Consider the following 17311-nt stretch of genomic DNA (forward strand, 5'->3'; position numbering starts at 1 on the left):
ACGCAGGCACTGAACACTTGCCCTGCGTATACACCTCCCGACACACGATGCCCACGAAAGTACAGCACACAGGCACACCCATGTGTATTCTAGCAGACGTGTACTTTACTGACTGTAAATTGACTATAATTTCCTACATTTCACTCAATGCAATTAAAGAACTCAAGGGTACCTGTGCCACCCAACAACTGTCTGTGCACGTGTTTTGTCAGAGCAGTGTGAGCTGGCTCATCCCCACAGGGTGCCAGGATGACACGCCCACAGGCAGCATGTTTTCAGTTGCACACAGGTGATCCTGGTGACTCTTCTGTAGGCAGGTGTGCAGGCACGAGGGCAGCAGGCCCTGCTCTCCTAAGGCCCGCTTCTTTCTTTAAACGCATATTCCATACCTCAGCTCCTGCCCCGCCAGTAAAGTGTTGGGGGTGGCAGCTGGAGAAATGCCAGGCAGTCCCTGGACTGCCTCCGAGTTTGCCCCTCCCAGCAGGTGGTCGGCCACGGAATTGCCTAGTGTCTCCCGCTGGCAATGCAGGAAGGGGCTGCAGCTGTTTACAGCTTGACAAGGCCAGTGAGACTTCTGCAACACTGGGACTGTCAGTTGACTCGGGCGACCAGAAGCCACAAGAAATTGAGGCACCGATCATCTGTCAAGTCATCCTTAGCCATGTCTGTCCTGCCGCTGCTGGGATGAGCCCTGAGACAGTGCGGGGAGTGCGGCCTGCTGTTCGCGTCTGAGCTGCCCACCAGGCAGCTCAAGCTGGTGTCCCCATGCTGACTCCTGCCTTAGGGCCGGGAGCACACCACCCCCAAGTGTGCACTGCTTCCAGTTGCTGAACAGGCATGACGCCACTGGCTTGGTACCCCTTTTGTGACTTACATGTCTGTCTCAACCCCTTTGTCCTTCAAATAGTTTTGTGACAAAACCTGGTCCCAGCTGCATTCTGGCACCAGACACCTCAAGAGCACACGCTTGGTGTGTTGGAGGTGCCCATGCACATCCTCGTCCTGTGCACCTCGGCCAAGGCTGCAGACCCCGCAGGGGCTAGCTGTCGTACCAGTCCAGGAAGAGCAGGGAGAAGGAGCACATCACCAGGAAGAAGAGGATCCACACGCGGAAACCAGCGTTGTTCTTAATGGCCTGGGCAGGGCGAGAGCACTGGTGTCACCCCTCAGGCCTGCGCTTCCGAGCCCTGCAGTGCCCGCCACTCCCTGCTTCCACTCAGCAGGAACGGGGTGCTGCTTAGTCACCTTGGATGGGTGTTTAATTATGAAGTAAAGCCAACAAGTGGGGTGAATTCTGCAGAAGACAAGTGGGCTGTCCTTTTCTATTCTGCTTTGGTCTGGCAGTCCTGCCCACTGCCCCAGGAAAGAGCACCCCAGGAATTATGTCTCAGGGTTAAAGGTGCAGAGCAGTCTCAGCATGGCTTGTGTTTCCCAGTGATGCCAAGTCAGTGGGTGACCCAGTGTTCAGCCTGACCCTGAAGGTAGCTCAGAAAAGAAGGTCCACTCAACAGAGAGTGCCTGGGAGGTCATCCCCGAACAGTGACCAGGCACGGCCCCTCCACGGCACCCACTCCTGGATTCTGGAGGTTGCCTAACCACTCCTGGGGGGCTCACCCCACCCCAGACTGCTGCTTTGGAGGGTGGGAGCCACTGCATCTTGCCAACAAGCTGGAGGTGGCCAGTGGGGCTCATGAATACGTGGCTGGCTGGCACTGCCCAAAGCTCTTGGGCAGCCCTGTCAGTGAGACTTGGTACTGCTCCAGATCATACCCAAGGGGACGCAAGAGCACCTACCTCTCGTATGTCCTCATTGCCCTCCTTGATGTTTTCAGTTGCTCCTACAACTAACTGGTGGATGTTGTCAATCTCGGCTTCCTGTAGAAGGAAAGGGTGTTGGGTAAATATAGCCACCGCCTCCTCCCACAAGCAGACATTGTGCTGAAAACAGCAGCCTCCACTTGTCAAGGGACAGGGATTTACCTGTTGGCCCATGAATCCTCACAGCACCCTGAGAGGTGGGCACCACTCATTTTATGAAAGGGAAACAGGGCTTAGAGTTTACCAAGCCCACGTCATGCAGAAGCCCAGTGGCAGGGCTTGGATAAGACTCTCACCTTGTTGGAGTCTGCTCCCCTACTTGCCATCTCTCCCATGCCACTGGATAAGGGCAGAAACAAGAGCTGCTGTTTGTGGAATGGCCACTATGTGCCAGGGGACATTCTCTCCAATCCCTCATTTATTCTTTCTAAAGTCCAGAGAAGTAAGCTTCAAAATGTAGGTGCTTCTAAACAAACATGCTGGCTCCAAAAAAAGGTGCTTTGTCTTCCCATCAGCTTTCAGACAGGCTGAAACTCAAAATGGGATGCGGATGCTTGCAGGAAATGTTCCCTGCAAACAGCTGGAAAGCTCAGGAATATGGACCCTGGTCTCATGTGAACACTGCTCCTGAAGCAAGCTGGCCCACTCTGCGAGGCTGAAGTGATGGCCATGGGGGTGGGGTTGACACAGACCAGGCTTCTGTCACAGCATGGCACACATGTACCTAAGCAGATCCTGTAAGGTGCTACAGGAAAGGCAACTCCTATGACCCTGAACTTCCAAACTGTGGTTAGACTCTGTCTACCTCCTTCCTAGTGATATGACTCTGGCTGCTTGCTTTAGGGAAAGCCGTTTTGTGAGTGACCATGAGCCCAGTCTAACACACTGGAGAAAACAGGTTTTGTCTTTCAAACCCACAGTTTGTGGGTGCTAAACCCAAAAGGGCAGATTCATTGGTCTTTAAAAATTGTGCCAGTCATGGCTGGAAAAATCTCAGAATGTTAGGCTAGCAGAAATGACATGAAAATTCATGTAAAAAAACAAATCCTATTCCCCCCAAGGGTACTTGTGAAATGGCGCAGCCCGACATTTTGAGAGGGCTGTGTCTGAGCTGTAATGCTATCCCTATCAGGGACTGTGTGGGTGCCTCTGAACCTCACAGCAATCCTACAGATCACCTCACTTGGTGGACAGGGAATTGCTGTGCAGAGGAATCTCTAGCTTACCCCAGGGCAGCTAGAACCAAGAGCTGTCTGACTCTCAGACCTGGCCTGCCTCCTCCCATGTGCCACTATGTACTCCAGGGGACAGTCACTTGGTCCTGACCTGGTCCTCTGAGAAGCTGTTCTGGGGCCACCAGGATTTTGCTCAAGGAGCTCTGAGTGCCCACAGCTAACAGCAGCTCTGCTCACAGTGACAGGGCCTGGATGCCTGTGGGAGAAGCCCCAGGGCTTGGTGGGTTTCTCTTCTAAGCTAAAACTGAGAACCATGTTCTGTTTTTGTTTACCTGTTGCAAAACCTTTTCCGTGAATATCTCTTGCAGTCTGGAGATTTCGACCACTCTCCCTTCGATTTGCCTTCATAGAAAAAAGAATTCGTAGGTTACATATGAACTCTTAGCACTTGGTAATTTCACAGGAATGCCACACATTTCTAAGGAAACCATCTCAGCAGGGTGAAGGAGAGGAGGAGAGGGACAGGCCATGTCAGGTGGGGAAGAGGAGATGGCACTTAGTCCAGCACACGGGACTCCGCTGTGTAAACGGTCCCTCAGCCCCAAGAGGTGGGCATGCCATCCTACATTCTGTGCCAGTTTGTGGGAACTGGGGAGTGTAGAGTTATGCCCTAAACACAAAATGCAAAATCTCTGGTAAGCCCTGTGCCTAGCTTGGCCACCTTGTAATACACATTGGTGACTCAAGTGTCAGAACATGTTGAAGACCCAACTTAAAAAAAGGTGTGTTTCCCACTCAAACCAACTCCCTCTTGTATGGAAAAAAACAAACAAACAAACAAACCTCGATTTGAAAACATCCCACCTGGGTTTGGCAAATGAGGGCGACTCAGGCTATGAGTCCCTTGTCTGTTCTGCAGGAGCACAGGTGCCATGTGTGTGTCTAGAGGGAGCTGTACTGCCCACAGGCCAGGTAGCCCGGGAAGAAGCAGGCATCAGACTTGGGAGAAGACTCGGGAGGTGGGGCCAGGCCAGGCTGCGGCAGGCCCTGGGGAACGATTCCCTGCACCGAGGAAGCCTGCAGGCCGTGGTCCAGCACCGCGGCTCCAGTTGGAGGGTGTGCCCACAAAGCAACAGGCGCCCGGAACCAGGCTTCGCTACTTTGCGTGTTCCACACATTTCCACGTAACTCAGGTAACTGAGGCCTCAGTGCTTTCGCTGGAGGGCCAAGGAGGGTGTGTGCTTGGCCACTGGAGGCAGGTGTCCTTCAGGGCTGCCACTTCACTTCAGAGTGACTGCCAGAAACAGCCTCATGCTGCAGCTGGTGTCATGCACTCAGGGTGACCTGCAGCCACTCTCTGCTCCTCTCTGGAAGGGGCAGCACCTGGGAGCCTGATGGCCGAGGCAGTCAGTCACCACCCCAGGGTCAGGTGGGCTGCACAGGACTCCAGGACCACGTGGGATGTCTGGGCACCAAAAGACAGAATGTTCCAGTTCTTGGAAAGGCGGCGAGCAGCCCTCAGCTCCCACAGGAACCGTATACATACCTTACTTCGTCAAACAAGTTGTTCATTTCCCCAATGAGCCTCTGATTTTCTTGTTCAAACTGCGAAGAGACAAACATACTCGTGATGACATCCTGCTGAGCTAGGTGAGCATCGAAAGGAAACCACAGGCTGCCCTGCCTCCTCCCTGCCCAGTCCCTCCTCCCAGCATGGTGCCCGGCCTCACTGCCAGAGGACTGTGAGCAGCAGTGTGAAAAACACCCCTGCAAAGGAAGAAAGCGACACACAGCAGAACTGCTGTGCCGGCTGGCTCAGCATCCCCATCTCGTCGCCTGCGCTCCACGCATGCCGCAGACGTGCAGACTGCACAGGCACCTGAGGGCCGCCCGTACCCATCCCCATCTCCAGCCTCCAGGCTCACAACCCACCCAAGACCCGGGCACCCACAGCTGCTGCCTGCCTCAGGGAGAAGGATCTGGCGTGGGAGGACTGGGGAAGGAGGGAGGAAGCGAGGGGCAGAGGCCGACTGGGCCAGCAACAGGGAGAGGCCCAAGAGCCTGAGGAGCCACATGTCCTAGTGCTCAGGCTGGAAGTGGAGCGTCACCCACACACCCAGTGACCCTGGGGGCGTCTCAGAGCAGAGTAACCGAGGAGAACAGGCAGCTCCTCTCCTGGCCATTCCTGACAGCGTGTAACTGGCCAAAGGAAAGGAGGTGAACACGTGAGGTCACCCCGGAGGCTGAGCCATAGGTCCTCGGGCCCTACTCCAAGTCATTTCTATTTTTCTATCTTTGGCTGAGCATTTTTCTGTAAATACCTTAGGATATTAATAATGTTTTGCCTTATAGCAGAAATGGCACAATTTTGTGCATGTCTGAAACCCCGTGACTGACCTAACTGAGGGCAGAAACCTTCTGGAATCCAACTTTGAAAATTGTTCCAGTTGTTCCAGTTGTTCTTTCCTTCACATGTTAAAGCTGCCACCAAATCCACGAACGTTACAGTCTGGGGCTCTGTGCCTGGCAGGGCATGCGTGGAGCAGAGACCTAGTTCACGGCTGGCTTGGTGAGCCATCTCCAGCCTGCTCCCATCTGTCTTCCTCCCCTTGGTCAAATGCCTGTCACAGCAGACTGCTCCCTGCTGGCCCTGGCCCTTCACCCCAAACGGCAGGTCTCATTGCTCTCCATGATCTGGCCACTGCCTACCTCTGCACTGGAACCTCCTGCAGTCAGTGTCGGGCACAAGGGACCCATCACATCTCCTGCCTCCCTCTGCATGAGGCAGTTGTGTGGCCAGGGAGTTCCAGCTGGTCCTTCCACACCTAGCACAGGTACTGCTCCTGTGATCCAGCATCATGGCAGACCAAGCCACTCTCCCTACAGTCCCCCACACTTGTTCAGGGCCAGCAGGGCTGTCATTCTCCTCAGGCCCTGAGCCCAGCACAGGGCCTGTCACACTAGAGGACCTGGTTCTCAGTCCTGCTCCACCTCTGACCCGCCTGGTCAGGAAATGGGTGGGTTGGCAAAGCTCCTGGAAGGGTGGACGTGTGGGGCGACCCCTGCAGCACCACCTCACCGCAGCAGGGCCTCTCACTGCTGGTGGGTGCTATTCAGTCCCTTTTAATCAGGCATCTGAGAATGAAAGTTTCACTTTTGACTCTGAAAGTATGAGCTCTGTTAACTGTCAACTCAACAGTGACTTAAGAGTCCAGTATTTAAGGAAAACATGTAATTATTTCAGCTTTCAGGCGCTAATTTACTTTGACTTTATTCTCTCAGGTGCCACTCAGGATTTTCTGGGGTAGGCATTTTCTTTGAAATTTTCTAATGATAAAATATGGCCCTGCCCTTTTAAATCCGGTCCTTTTATGCTTTGAAACTGTTCCTTAACAAAATTAACTAGTGCTCTGAGGTGATTTATTACTGGAATGTTCCCTGGGAACAAAGCCTGTGTGTTTCCTCCCAGGCCCAGGGCATGTGGCACAGGCTGCACTTCCTGAGCCCCTCAGAAGCTGCTGCTGCTGAAAGCTTTGCAGTAGCCTCAGCACAGTCAGGACTGGGGGCAGATTCTGGCTCAGCTTTCCTTTGACCCCATTGGTTCTTCGTGCTACCTGAGCAAGAGGAGCAGATGCCTCGAGGGACCTGAGGTGATAGGGCTGAAGGGAGATCTGCCAAAGGCCAGGAGCTTTGGTGGAAGGCAGCTCCGTTCAGAGAGCAGGTCACAATGAAAGAAGCTTTTAAAAAGCCTGCTGCTGACAAATAAGTGCAAGGTCACCATTTAACAGGGGGCAGGTTCAGGCAGACAGGTAATGGCCAGAGCTGACATTAGTCACCTGTACAAGGATTCAGGGTAGTTCTCCATGCAGTCTGCATGGCATGGCGTATGCCTCACCTCCAGCTGTGGGCAGGGGTCAGGTGGATGTGGAAGTCAGTTCTATGGCCTCATGGGAATGCCTGGGTGACCCTGGGCCAGCCACTGGCTTCTGGGTGGCCTACCTGCTTCTTGATGGACAGGTGGTGAGTCTTACCCTTTCCTGCCTGTGCCTATGGTGTAGAGGTAGGCTGGAATTCCAGCTCCTTCACCTTCCAAGCTATATGACCTTGGGCAGGTAACCTAAGCTCTCTGGATCTCAGTCTTTATCAAAATGGAGAGAATGATGGTACTTAAGCAGTAGGGCCATCAGAAGGAACACGAATTACACCAAAGTGAGTAGTTTATCAAAGTGCACGGCAGACCGTAAGCTCTCCGAAGGCGTGGCTGTTACTCTCGTGGGAGACAGTTCTGGACGTGCAGAGTGAGGGGCTAGACACTTTAAGACCCCTCCCCCTGTCTGGTCTTAAGTTCTAGAGGTGCTGTGGCCCTTTCACTCAGGTACTGGGAAACACACACACACACACACACACACACACACACACACACATACACACACACAACCTCTTCTATTGTCCCTCTCTGTGTGGCCACGTCATATCCCCACACAGGTGGGGACTTTGGCAGCGTAGTGCTGAATGAAAGGCCTGGTCAGCACCACAGGCAGGGCGTTTATATGCCTCTGAAGAAGAACCTGGCCACAGTCTAAGAAATACTTCCTCCAGCTACGTAAGTAAGTAGAAGGAGGACAGGAGGCCTAGATGGGTTTTGGGGACAAGCAGGGCCCTCCAGCGTGACAGTGGCAGCCTGCTGTTCTGGGCTCCTGCCAGGGCCCACTTGCTCTGGACCATTCAGGTCTCCTACACAAACACAGTGCTTCACTCCAACCAGACACCCTCTACCCACTTCCTTCCAAATAGTGAGGCATTCCGCTTAGGGAACTAGGTGACCTTGGGCAGGTGATGTAGGCTCAGACGGGGCCACCAATGCCTGCTCCACCATGAGGCTGCATAAACCCACCTGTGCCATGCTGCTCAGCAGCGGCCAGCACAGTGCCAGACTTGGGAGGCGATACGCTGCCAAGCCGCCGCGTTCCACTTGGAGGCCGGCCAGCCCTCCAGCAGGGCTCTGCTAAAGGGGTTCTAATCTGGCTTCGAGTCCACGGCGCCACACTGTGGATATCATTACAGAAATCCCTTTCTAATCGAAACCTTGTCACTACAGATTTTAAAAGACAGTCTCTTCTACAAAGGCTTTGAGCATAGAATGAAAACGAAGCTGGAGAAAAATATTCACAAAGAGCAAAAGCAGCTAGGGGAGGAGGCCGGGCCTCCTGGATGCTGTCCGGCCCCTCAGCCGTGAAGCTCTCAGCCACAAGCGTCTCTGTGACAGGCCCTTCACCATGCCTGGCTCTGTGACCCTCCTCTGGACGCTCACGGGTGCCTTGGGAGCCTAGAGCCTCTCCAGGAGGTGTGAGCCACACAACTCCCATGTTCCTGAGCATGAAGTGAACTGGCCATCTGGGGCTTCATGGGTCAACTCAGAGGACACTCACTAGGGACACCTTTCATCCAGATCCAAGAGACAGAGGTCACATGTCTTTAAAAACTATCCCAAGGAATATATCAATAAATGCAGGTGGTTTTGCTTGAGTCAAATGAAGAAAAGGAGGACTTCTTGATACAACATTAGAAAACAGTTTGGTTCCACTTAGCCTGACCACAAAACATCTGCTGACTAACAGGTTCTCATATACCTGTACCAAGAGCCATAAATGAAAATGCACTGTGCACGTCATACTTTACAACCATTCTGGAACATGTGACCACTGTTCCTTTGGATGAAATAATGAATTAAGTTGCTAGTATTGGGCTTGACTCACCATTTTACCCTGAGGAAAAGTTCTGAAGGAGTGACTACGTGCCACACCACTTTCCAGTTTAGAAACCAGCAGTAAGGGATGTCTTTCTCTTTAGTTTTAAACTGGAGCTTTTTAATAGGATTTGGGTCAGTCACACTAAGATACGGTGCTTAGCTACAGGTCCCCGCAAGACAGAAGCCGCCAGACCTTAGCCTATCTCAGCAGCACTGCCCATCCACTCACGGTGACGCCTATGTCACCAAGTCCCCATGGCTCTAGTCACCGATGCCACAACACTGAAATGCCCAGGGTTGCTGGGAAGGGTCCCGGGCCACGTGAGCCTGTCCCAAGGCTGAAGACAGGAGCGAGTGGAAGCAGGGACTCCCGTCTCGAGGGAGGAGGAGCAGCCCCACACTGGCTGCACAGCACGCGTGGGAGGGCACGAGCACTGTGCGCCTGTGCACCCTCAGCCTGCCTGGCGTGAGGGGCGCATACCGAATCCAGGCTGCGTGCCCGCTCCTGCCGCGGGCCCCTCCAGGCGCCACTGCATCCCGCACTCACCACAATTCCAGGGGTATCCATTTTGACTGGGCTGAAGGCTGGCAAGGCTGATTTTCCTCCCTGAACTACACAGATCACAAGCGACAGGAGAGGGATTCCTAACAGACTGTCACCTGAGCCCCGTTCTCTCGTCTCCATGGGGCTGTGGCATCCGGTGAGGGCAGACGGATTGCTGCCAGCCTTCTTGGTGCCCTTCCACACAGCCAGACGCAGCGTGCCCATGAGTGCTTTCCTACCCATGCTGCTCACCGCTGCCCATGGGGGCAACACAAAGTCCTCTCACAAACAGCTACTGGATTGTTCTGGCTCTTTCCTCCATGAAGAACGGTGGAGCGTGCAGACAGCCCCTCACAGAACTTACACCCACCAAACCATGTGTGCTCTTTCTTAATGAAGGGTCAGGGTTGCACACCTTTGTCTCTGGCAAAGGGATGTGGTGACAGCATATTTGGGGGAACATAGCTCATCATTTCCACTAGTAAAATTATTTTATGTAAATGGATGAAAAACTTCAAGATCATAAAGAAGGGAATGTATCCCACAGGTCAGCTCCTGGCCTCAGCCTGCCTCCATGGCAGTGTGCCTGGTGCAAGGCCCAGCTCCTCTCCTTTCTCCCCTGGATGCTGTTTCTAAAGAACCTGCTCCAAGCCTCCCTTCACACTCCAGCCCTAAGATCAGCCTGTGCCCTGATCCCTCGGTGCACCAGAGAGCCCCTGCCACGTCCACAGGCCGTCTGAATTTTCCAGCGTAGAACCCATCAGCTCCTACTGCACCCATCTGCTCTCCTCCCATGTCCCCTTCTCCTGACTGCTTAAGTGAGAACGCGCAAGGCTCCTCCCTCCTCACTCGTCCCAAGGCCACCAAGGCGTCTGTCTCCAGCCCAGCATTTGCCTTTCTGCCTCTCCCTTCACTGCTGCTCCCTGGAGTCTTGCCGCAGTGTTCTCTAGCCACCCTTGACACCTAGACTCCACGAGGCTCCCAGGCACGTGCCCTACTGATATGGTGAGGGTCAGGCAAGGAAAGAAAGTCAGAGGGTGGACTCTGGAACCCAAGTGTCACTGGAAAGGAAGACAGAGGCTCAGGACACTGCCAGGTGTTTGAATTACTTCCTTAGCTCAGAATTATTTCTGTCTGTACAGTTCAAGGACAGCCTGCTTATAACTGCAAAGAAAGTAGCACAGGCAAGCCCCAGGAAGGTCTCGGTTAATGTACCATCACTGAATCAGTTTTAAGTTTCCAAGGTGAGGACGATAAAGCAGAGAGCCTAGCCATCTGGGTGGATAAGAGTGCATCAATCCACACCTGTATGTAAGGTGCACCAGAGCTCTAGCTGTCCCCATAGCCAAGTGTTCAAGAGGCAGACATGGACTGGCCATCCCCAGGGGCCCCAGGGGCTGTTTTGACTTCTCCGGCAGGCCACCTGTGGCACTCTGCTGTGCTAATTGTGTGCAGCCACATGCACCTAGGCCACCAGAACCCTCCAGGGACACAAGGGAGCTGTGATGCAGAATAGAGAGCACAGGGTCTGGAGGTGGGACTTATGGTCCAGAGCTGGGCTCCTGACCCTGGGTGCGGCTAGGGAGACTTCGTGCCTCTTTTCTACAGCTGTATTACAGTGACCATTTCTGCATCACTGATAATCATGAAGACTGAATGAGACAGCATGTGAAAGGCCTGGCAGATGGGCATTCACAGTACAGATAATCCCTTCCACGAGAAGACAACATTTGCATAGGAGCTCCTGACGACCCTCCTTTACCTTCTACAACAGCCTATGGCTTTCACATTGTGCTCCTCAGAGTCACTCACCCACCAACAAGTAATCCCCAACCCTGCTCAGGCTCTGGGAATTTGGCAATGAAAGCACAAGACCCCCCCTGTGTGGCACCTGCACTGCAGAGAGGCTGGGAAATAAAGTAGGGCAATGGGATTGTGATGGGCTGACAGATCTGACTCCATGAGACTGTTATGGGCCAGACTCTAAGGGAAATGACTAAACAGACTCCATTTTGCTCTGAGACCCCATGTTATGTAGGAAATAAGCTTCTCCCATGGGAACACCCCGCCTCCGTGCCCATCAGCAGTTACTTAGTGTGACATATTTAATAATATACAATGGCAACTCCTATGCAGTAAAGAATTGCTCTCTTTTGATTCCTATTGCTCCTAAACAATGAACCATGTAAACAGTGATTGTGTGGATGTCAGCAACCATTCTTTCAGTTTGTACCTAGGTAAGGGTCATTCTGACCCACTTCCCCCTCTGTCAATGATCTCATGATGCTAGTGTGTAATTTCGAATCATAGCAAGACACTTATGTTAATGTGATTTTTGGTATAAGAACCCCTACAACCCTGTGGTCGGGGCTGTTCTCTCAATAGCCATTTTTTGGGGCATTGTGTGAGACAGTCAGCTGGCCAGCTTAATAAAGACTCTCAAATTTGGACTTCTCAGTGGCGATCTGTCTGTTCTTCAGTTGCGCCCCATAACAATATGCTGGGCAAGTGCTCTACCACTGAGCCACAGTCCCAGTCCTAAATATGATTTTAATGCCGGTGAAAAGACACCTATTTTTAATTAAATTATCCCAAGGCAATTTCTTCTTTAATTATGCTATTGCAAATTTAAAACACATGAAAAGCATATAAGGAACTAGGAAATCAAGTAGGAAGATATATAGAAAATACATTTTTATAATTTTTAAACCTTAGTATAAAAATCAGGGAAAGGGCATTTAGGATAGACTACTAATCAATGAAATGGTCTTAGGATAACTGGTTAGAAATAAACGAGAGCTGGGCACAGTGGCACATGCCTATAATCCCAGTGGCTCAGAAGGCTGGGGCAGGAGGATTGCGAGTTCAAAGCCAGCCTCAGCAATGGTGAAGTGCTAAGCAACTCAGTGATACCCTGTCTCTAAATAAAATACAAAGTAGGGCTGGGGGAGTGGCTCAGTGGTCAAGTGTCCTGCGTTCAATCCCTGGTACCAACAAACAAACAAACAAAAATCAAATAAATAAAAAACGAGAATAGCATTACCATTTGTATTTCTTCTGGGGATAATTCATCTTCACCTTTGCCATCTCCCCAGGTTCCCAGCTGAGGTTCTGCTTCAGTCAGAATCTTTTCTGTTAAAAAATATAAAACAAAGAAACAACAAAAAAATGAAAACAGACAGAAGGCCAAATATTCATTTTAGCATAGGGTAACTCAGGATAAAGGTGTATTACAAACAGGAGACTCAATGCAATCTTGCAGCTTTGCCTACATTCATCTGTTGGTTAATATGCAGCAATGTTTAGGACTTAAATTGCGTGCGTGCGCATGCACACATGTAGATGTGTGGGGTAGGGCAGATGGGGGCAGTTTCAATATTGCACTGAATTCAGCAGTGGCTGCAGACTAAATGGACATTCTTCAGAACCAGTCTTTGTTAGTGCATTTCACTTTAAAAAACACTCTCACACTAGAATTCTTCCCCCGCTGTTAAGGGTTGCAATATATGAATGCTTTCATTGGGGAAAAATATATATACACACACACACATATTACAGAGGAAATGATATGCTGTTTCCCAATTCTATTCCTCTCTCCAGAGTCACTGCTTTGATGCAGCCTCTTTGACTTTATCTAAGTGTATTCATACAGATATGCGTTTCTTGCACACCCCCCACAACCAGAAATACACTCTCGTGTGTGGCAGTGGCTCACTCTTCACAGATATCAACAATAACATATTGTTCCCAAACCTGCTTTTCAGATTTATTAATGCATTTTGGTGATCACTTTGGATCAGTTCAAATAGCTTGACTTCAAACTGCTGCATAATATTCCATTGTAAGGATACAAGAGGTTTTTTTTTTTGTTTATTTTTACAGTTCTGGGGATTGAATCCAGGGCCTTTCATATGCTTGGCAAATGGTCTACCACTCAGGTACACCCCCAGCCCTTCTTATTTTGAGACAGGGTCTCACTAAATTGCCCAGGCTGGTCTCCAATTTGGGATCCTTCTGCCTTAGCCTCCTGAGTAGCTGGGGTTACAGGCACACACATCTGACTGGATACAGTTGAGGTCACTGTTAACTCCGCTGGTAAACCTTCAGTCAGGTCAGTTTTCACTAGTGCAATAGCACCATGTGCCCCCTGGAGTACTTCTCCAAGACAGGTGCCTGGCCACAGAAGTGCTGCATGGGAGGGATGCAGTCTGACCTAGAGAACTTTCTGATCATGGCTGGATAAGGAATGGCAGCTCCCTGACGAAGCTCAGTGAGGATGCAGGCTCCAAGAAAGGCCTGCCGCCAGCACGGCGCTGGAGAGATCTGCGTGGGTCATGAACGGGGCCAGCAGACAGCAGTGAAAGGGCAGGACTGCTCCTCTGTGGGGACAGACACGGGCCTATGCCTCCAAAGGCTACTGAGGGAGTCTCAGCAGTGCCTCTCGGCTTGCCATCAACTCCAAGGTACTACTTCCTTTCGCTTTCCTCCTCAACCTCAGTACATTTCCTGAAGCCGATCTCAGTCCCATGAGATGAACAGAAGGTCAGGGTCTTCTGACAGGAAAAGGACATCATAACAGCAGCAGGCTGGAGACAGCTGACCAGGCATGAAAGATGTGGTCGTCACTGGAAAGACATCTTCACAAAAAACCTCTACTTCCACCACGACAGTGCAGGAAAACCTGTTTTTGCCACACCTGTCATTACAGGAAAATGTATTTATAATGCCTTGCTGAAAGCACCTTCACACACTGAGCTACTGTTCCCCTGAGATGGCATCTTCTGGCAGGGGACCTGCCCTTTCCACCCACCCTGCTCCATCCCTAGGAACTTGCTGTCTCCTGCCTGTCTTCATCACAGTGTCCATTTCAAGTTTTGTTTTTTTTCCTTTAAAGTAAGAATACTAAAAGCAAAAACACATAAACCTTGTTCATATCTGCACCAAGCGTGGACTAGCTCTAAGCTAGGATGTGGTCAACAGAACCCACACTTAGAGCATGTTCGATCTGAAGGCTTGCCCTGCTGCTCCGTGGCACCCAGAGTGGAGCCGAGTATAGAAGCTTGGTCTAGTGTTCAAGGCCTGCTGCCGTTTGGCCCAGCCCACCATTCAACCTTAACGCCCCTGCTTTTGGTTTTCCCCATCCCCTCTTTCTCACAGATGTATCCAGGCTGGTGGCTACAAACTGCCTGTTTCTCGGGACACCACCCGCCCCCAAGTCCCCAGCCCTGAGCTTTTCCTGCTCACTCCAACGGACTCACAGATGTACTGTTTCCCCCGTGCATCCAATGGGCACCTTAGGAAGCATGCCGGCCACTGTTCTAGTTCATCCCCGCTCGCCTGAGCCTCACTGCCAAACCCCATCTCTAACCCCGCTCACTGCAGGCAGCAAGGCCACCTTCCACCTGCTGCTCCACCGTGGCCTCCCCAGTGGCTGACGCTATCTTGTGCCAGGGCTGCTGCAAGACTCTTGGCCCATCTGTCTGCCTCCATGTTAACAGCAGTCACAGGGCTTTGAGGACCTGACCCAGACCATGTCGTGCTCTAGCCTCAAACCCTCCAGCGGCTTCTTACCATGCTTCAATTCAAAGCCCGATTCTGCCACAGAACACGGGGTTCTGCTGGGCCCTGCTCTGCACTCTCCCGTGGTCCTGGCAGGTGTGAGGTGGGTCTTCGCTGTGGTTGTCATTTGCATTTCCCTGATAACTAAGCATGTTGAGCACCTCTTCATGTGCTTATTGGCCACCTGTAGATATTTCTTTAAGAAACGTAAAAACTTTTGCTGATTTTTAACCAGGTTGTCTTTGTAGTACTGAGTTGTAAAGAGTTCTTTCTACATTCTGGATATAAAAGCACCTTATCAGAGACATGATTTGCAAATACTTTAGCCCATTCTGTGGATTGTCTTTACTTTCTTGATGATGTCCTTTGAAGCATGAAAGATTTTAGCTCCAGTGACCACCACTAATCTCCCCCCGTTCCTGAAATGTGGGTACTACTATTCCCATTTTTAAACTGGGTAAACTGACGCTCGGAGTGCTGTCAGTGCTCTCCCTGAAGGCCAGGAGGGGTGGCTTAGACAGGAGGTGGCCTCATGCCGACACGGACTTGAAAGACAAAGCGTAAAGCATGAAGAGCAGCATTGTTCACTGTGACCACTTACTTCCTGCCACCCAGGGGCCTCTGATTCCCCTTTCGATCAGGAACACACTCCACAGTAAGGAAAAGCAGTCAGCTTCCAGACAAACTCACGCGTGTGTGCAGTTTTCCAAGCCATATTTACTGAGGCCTCCTGTGGCTGAGACTTACTCTGGTGCTAGGGGTACAGGAATGAGCAAGATGTAGATGCTCCTGCCCTTGGGGACTTCCGGGTTAGCAGGGGAGACAAGTAATAAGAACACAAAGAATACTGCTGGGAGGAAGAGCAGGGCAGACAGACAGGAAGTAGCAGGAAGAGGAAGTCCTTCCTTCTCTTCCTACTGACCTTCACTCCTTATGAATCCAGCCTGTCTCAAGGGACCAATGCTGTCTACATCCCTGTCCCTGCCCCTGGACTTGTGAGCCCAATTTCCTGCTCAATCTCTCCACCAGGCTTCCCACATCCACGTGCCCCTCACCAAGTTCCTGACCAATCCTGCTCTTCTAGAGTCCTCTGTGGCTCAGTGAGGGCAGTTGTTTTCTTCCAGATGCCGCCTCATGCCCCAGGTTCTTTCAAGACGCCTGGCATTCTACCACTCGTCCCAGGGCCCTGCCTCCATGCTCCGTGCTGCCCACCACTGCCTTGCGGCTGGTGGCTCTAGAAGCCTCCTAGCCACCTGTGTCTGTCCTTGCTGCCCAGCATTCCATATCAACAGGACAACCAGAGGAATCCAGTGAGATGTAGTCAAGTGTGACAATCCTCTGAGCAGATCTGCTCATGGCTTCCTGTCTGACTCAGCAAAAGTACAGTCTCTCTGTGCCCTACAGGCCCCCAGGGCCAAGTCCCCAGCACCTTCCTGGTCCATGTCCCTCTGCTCTCCTAGCTTCTCCAGCCCTGGGTGCTCAGCAGCCACACAAGACACACTCCCATTCTGGGGCCATAGGGCTCACTCCTCAGGTCCTAACTGAAATGTCAAGGTCTGCACCTCTGGGACAAGCCACACCACAGACCTGTTTCCACAGCATGCACATAATTTACAGTAGCCGCCATCTGCTTCCCACGGGGTTGAAGGAGAGGTGCTGATTTGGTGTTCCCTACTGTTTCCCTAACAGTATCCCCACACTGCTCACTCCCACGCCCCTAGACCCCAGAATGAATTGGCACCTCGCACAATAAGCAGCGTGGGCCTGGGGCCCAGCAGAGGCAGACGGGCTATAAGTCTGCATGGGCGGCCCGGGTCCCAAGTCTGTCTGCTTTCCTCACTCTCGCCTGTCCTCAGGGCATTTCTTGAATACGTGAGTGAAGAGTAGATGTGGATACTATGTGTGGCCTGAGTAAATTTAATAATGGCACCTGTATACACTATCTTTAGGGAAGCAGTGCCCATGATTTCGTGGGTGATGGTAGAGCAGGTGGAAACAGGAGGCACACTGAGCCCCGCCTGTGGAGTCAGGGCAGCTGCCACCCAGGAATGGGCTCAGGTCTGCAAACAGCGTGGCCCATGGAGAAGCCGGTGCTGCCCTTTCTTGGTGCTGGACAGTGTGTGAGTTATACAATCTCCTTCAACTCATTTCCTCACATCTGAAACACCTCAGAAGACCTAGTGCCAACCAGGTCTTCAACACGCCCAGCAAGTGCCTGCTACCTCAGGGGGCTCATGAATGCTCGTCCCCTGGCCAGTCCCTGCCAGAAGCTGTTCTGAACTAGAGAGGAACTGTGGCACTGTCCGGGCTTCTAGAGCCACGGTGTAGACTGAATGTTCTTACTTGTAAAAGCAAGGAATAAGTGAGTTGGAGAGGCAGCTTGCGTAACAGACCTGGGCACAAATCCTGCAGCTGCCAGTTACAAGCTCTTACCTTGGACAAGCCACCCAGCCTCTCTGTGCCTTT

At 51.8% G+C, this 17311-nt stretch overlaps 1 protein-coding gene across 2 annotated transcripts in view; it reads right to left on the bottom strand.

Annotated features, from left to right (window-relative positions):
• Nucleotides 1-1006: 1006 nt before the first annotated feature.
• STX18 (syntaxin 18) overlaps nucleotides 1007-17311 on the bottom strand; it is a 113227-nt gene continuing 96922 nt past the window's right edge. For both annotated transcript variants that reach the window (XM_079153886.1, XM_079153885.1), the window contains exons 7-11: nucleotides 12330-12418; nucleotides 4540-4598; nucleotides 3326-3395; nucleotides 1795-1875; nucleotides 1007-1135 (exon numbers count right to left, since the gene is read on the bottom strand). In XM_079153886.1, coding sequence (XP_079010012.1) covers nucleotides 1040-1135; nucleotides 1795-1875; nucleotides 3326-3395; nucleotides 4540-4598; nucleotides 12330-12418 — 395 coding nt within the window. In that variant the 3' untranslated portion in view covers nucleotides 1007-1039. The remainder of the gene's footprint in view (nucleotides 1136-1794; nucleotides 1876-3325; nucleotides 3396-4539; nucleotides 4599-12329; nucleotides 12419-17311) is intronic.

Source organism: Sciurus vulgaris, assembly GCF_902686455.1.
Source record: "Sciurus vulgaris genome assembly, chromosome: 9".
In the NCBI taxonomy this organism is placed as follows: Eukaryota; Metazoa; Chordata; class Mammalia; order Rodentia; family Sciuridae; genus Sciurus; species Sciurus vulgaris.